The sequence below is a fragment of the Zingiber officinale genome, chromosome 3B (assembly GCF_018446385.1).
Source record: "Zingiber officinale cultivar Zhangliang chromosome 3B, Zo_v1.1, whole genome shotgun sequence".
NCBI classification, from domain to species: domain Eukaryota; kingdom Viridiplantae; phylum Streptophyta; class Magnoliopsida; order Zingiberales; family Zingiberaceae; genus Zingiber; species Zingiber officinale.
Genome location: NC_055991.1, coordinates 19,720,488 through 19,723,681, shown reverse-complemented (window position 1 = coordinate 19,723,681; position 3,194 = coordinate 19,720,488). Strand labels below are relative to the sequence as shown.

General features: G+C 36.4%; 1 protein-coding gene across 1 annotated transcript; it reads right to left on the bottom strand.

Annotated features, from left to right (window-relative positions):
• Positions 1–1,132: 1,132 nt before the first annotated feature.
• LOC122054728 (receptor-like protein kinase) lies at positions 1,133–1,957 on the bottom strand. The gene is made up of 2 exons (XM_042616167.1): positions 1,861–1,957; positions 1,133–1,518 (listed from the first exon to the last, which is right to left on the bottom strand). Exons 1-2 carry the CDS (start codon positions 1,955–1,957, stop codon positions 1,133–1,135), a joined length of 483 nt encoding a protein of 160 aa, XP_042472101.1.
• Between the last annotated feature and the right edge of the window lie 1,237 nt (positions 1,958–3,194).

Sequence of the window (3,194 nt, the reverse complement as noted above, 5' to 3'; positions counted from 1 at the left end):
TGGAGTTTTAAGAACTTGTTACCATAAGAACAATGAATTTGATTTCTGAAGTAGCTTCTGTTGTGCAATTCTCATCATTTTTTTCAATCAAATCCTATAGCTTTTGACCACAGCCCCTTAATTTTACTTTCTTCTTAAAATGCTTGAAGATTGCATTGTTATCATTCTGGTTCTGAAGTTTCTGAATTGAAACCAGCTACTGTAATCCCAGTTTCAGAAATTAGAACTTGAAGGAATTTGGCTTGAATCATGTGGAGCAAGCACTGAATTAATAGGAAGTTGAATTCCAACTTCGGCTGTTCAGAATCAACATATTAACTTGGCAATAAACAGGGCTTTGAGCTAAGAACTGCTGCAATCAATTCCAGAATCAGATTCATGCTTCAGTTTCTGGTTTCAAAAATCAGATTCATAGCATCAGATTTCTCTGAACTTTACAGTTTCATAAAGTCCAGGATTCAGTCCCATAGCGGCAATTGTGCCATTTTTTCAGTTCCAGGATACAAAGACGACTATGATTTTTACCCAATTGCAGACCCCCAAAGAAGCCTAAACAAAGATCAATAGCAAGCCTACGCCTTACCTGAACTATAATCGTCCAGTAGACTTCATGAAGATGTTGCTATTTCGAATTTGCCAACTGTTGCATATATATATCTTGTCTTTCGAATAATGAATTTGAATTTGTCGAGCATGATTACAAATTGAAGGAGTTCATAGAAAATGCATTTATTCGACATGTTGCCACACCCAATTAGCACCTGCATTAATCCTGGAATCCCAATTAAGGGGTCATTTCTCCCACCTTAATTAGAATGAAAACTGGCAGAGAAACAATTTGTATTTTCAAATCTTGTTCTGTTCCTTTAGGTTTCTCTATACATAAGGAAATTTCTCACTTTATTTTATGAATCTTCAGTTAATGAATGCTAATCAGAACTTGTTATTAACAGTACTGATACTAAATAGAACTTTTCTGTAATACAAAACAGTACTCCTCCAGTCTAATTCACTACAATTATATTCATATCAAGAACTGTAAATGCATACATACTCTTGAGAAAAGAAGCATTCAGTAAATGCACTCTCAGATTTTTTTTTTTCAAAAGAGAAAAGAAAAATAAATAAGATTTCATGTACTAGTTGTGGGTTCAGATATCCTCTGTCTCTGAGAACCAGCTGAAAATCTAGACTTGATATCTTGCAACTCCTTGACAGCATTCTGCATTGAAGGCTGCATGCTTGCCTTCCTTGCTGCTACACATCTCATGGCTAAGGAAAGAACCTTGTTCACTTCTTTGCTCTCTGAAGTCCCTGGGACTTCATTCGCGAGGTCTTCATCTATGACAACTTCTATTTTACTAGTGCTATCCAAGGTGGAAGTCACCCATCCAACTATGCCCATATTTTCATAGAACGAAGGGTCGATGACCATCTTTCTGGTTATGAGTTCAAGTAAGACAACTCCGTAACTGTATACATCCGACTCCTTGCTCGTTCTCGTCATGTAGGTGGCCTCTGTTGCAAAGTATAGAAGCATAACAAGACAATGCATGCAGTTGTAAGTAATGTACGTGGAAGTGTAAAGTACGTAAGGGTGGTGTATTTCATGACCACTTGAGCTTTCGGTCTAAGTGTTCAATCAGTCCTAGCTATTTAACAAGAAACATAAGATTTTATCCAGTGAACTCATGCATCGAGTGGGTCACGACAATTCTAGTTTTTACTAACCGTAAATGTATTATTTGACAGTACAGAATTGAACCATAGAAGCAATTATACATCTAAGCAGAAGATTGGTTACCTGTTAACAATTTAAGAACTATTTTTACTTAGGAAAGAAAAAGAAGAAATGCAAACCTGGTGCAATATAACCAAGGGTGCCAATAATAGCAGCTGACTGAGTAGAATCCTGATCAAGCTTAGCAATCCCAAAATCTGAGATATGTGGTTCCATATCAGCATCCAGCAATATAATTTTAGGCTTTATGTCACGGTGGATGATCGTAGGGCGGCAGTCATTGTGAAGATAATCTAGGCAATGCCAATAGCTATCTTGTACCTCACCTTCCACTCCAGAATTGGTGCCGGCTTGATCTCATGAAGAATATCATGGAGGTTGCCATTTGCCATATACTCATAGAATAAAAGTCCATATTCCAATTCAAACAAAAAATTCTCCAATTTCACTCAATGTCTATGCCTGATTTTCCCAATAGTTTGGATTTCCCTTATCATGTTTGGATTTGATCGTTTCTGATCTGAAAAAGAAATCTTCTGTACAACATATATTTTTCTTGTGGCGAGGGCTGCCTTGTATACTATTCCATAAGCTCCTCTACCGATTTCATATTGCGGATTGAAATCCTCAGTAGCTTCAATTACTTTCTTTAGTAGGAAAGAAGAATCTGCATGCAAGGATGGGACATCATCATCTTCAAGCAAGGATGGAACATCATCGTTCTTTCTTTTACATCTAAGAAAGAAAATTACAACAAGGTAAAGGACTAGAATATTAAGCAAACTAGCACCAAGAACTATGATTACAATCACGATATTAGATAAACCTTTAGAGTTATAGTTAGACACGCTGCATTGTTCAAATATGGTGATGTTTGTGCATGCAGAATCTCTTGTCTGACATGAGATGCAAAATTGTGTATTTTCTATAAATGAGCTCGGTGATGATTCTACAAATTTCAGCAAACCCTTTGGCAATGAACAACTAAAGCTATTGTATATTTGTATGAAACATTGATTTGTGTGAATAATGTGAAGTCACTCAAGGGCATCAAACTCCTTGTTAAATTGTTAAAAGAAATATCAAAGCTCCGTAGTATATTCAAATTCCTTAACTCAAGTGGAAGTTGTCCTACTAGTCCATTATCACTAAGGTTTAAGACTGCAATCAAGTGTTGCAATGAACCCAATGATGATGGGATGCTGCCTCCCAACTTGTTTCCAACCAACTGCAGCTCAAACAGTCGACTTAACTTGGACAGGAAATCTGGAATTACTCCACTAAAATCTTTCTCTTATAGTATCAACTGAGAGAGATGAGATAATTTTTCAAAGTTTGTCGGTATTGTTCCATTGAAAGAGTTGAATCTCAAGTCCAACACAAATAACCAGCGACATTCTGATAATTCAAAAGTCAATGGACCATACAAATTGTTATTGGACAGATTCAAAAG

Excerpts from the sequence above, each read along its gene's own strand:
- LOC122054728 (XM_042616167.1), bottom strand. The coding sequence starts at position 1,957 with ATGGAACCACATATCTCAGATTTTGGGATTGCTAAGCTTGATCAGGAT. Across the intron at positions 1,519-1,860 it reads CCTTGGTTATATTGCACCAG|AGGCCACCTACATGACGAGA; the intron begins GTTTGCATTTCT and ends ACTTTGCAACAG.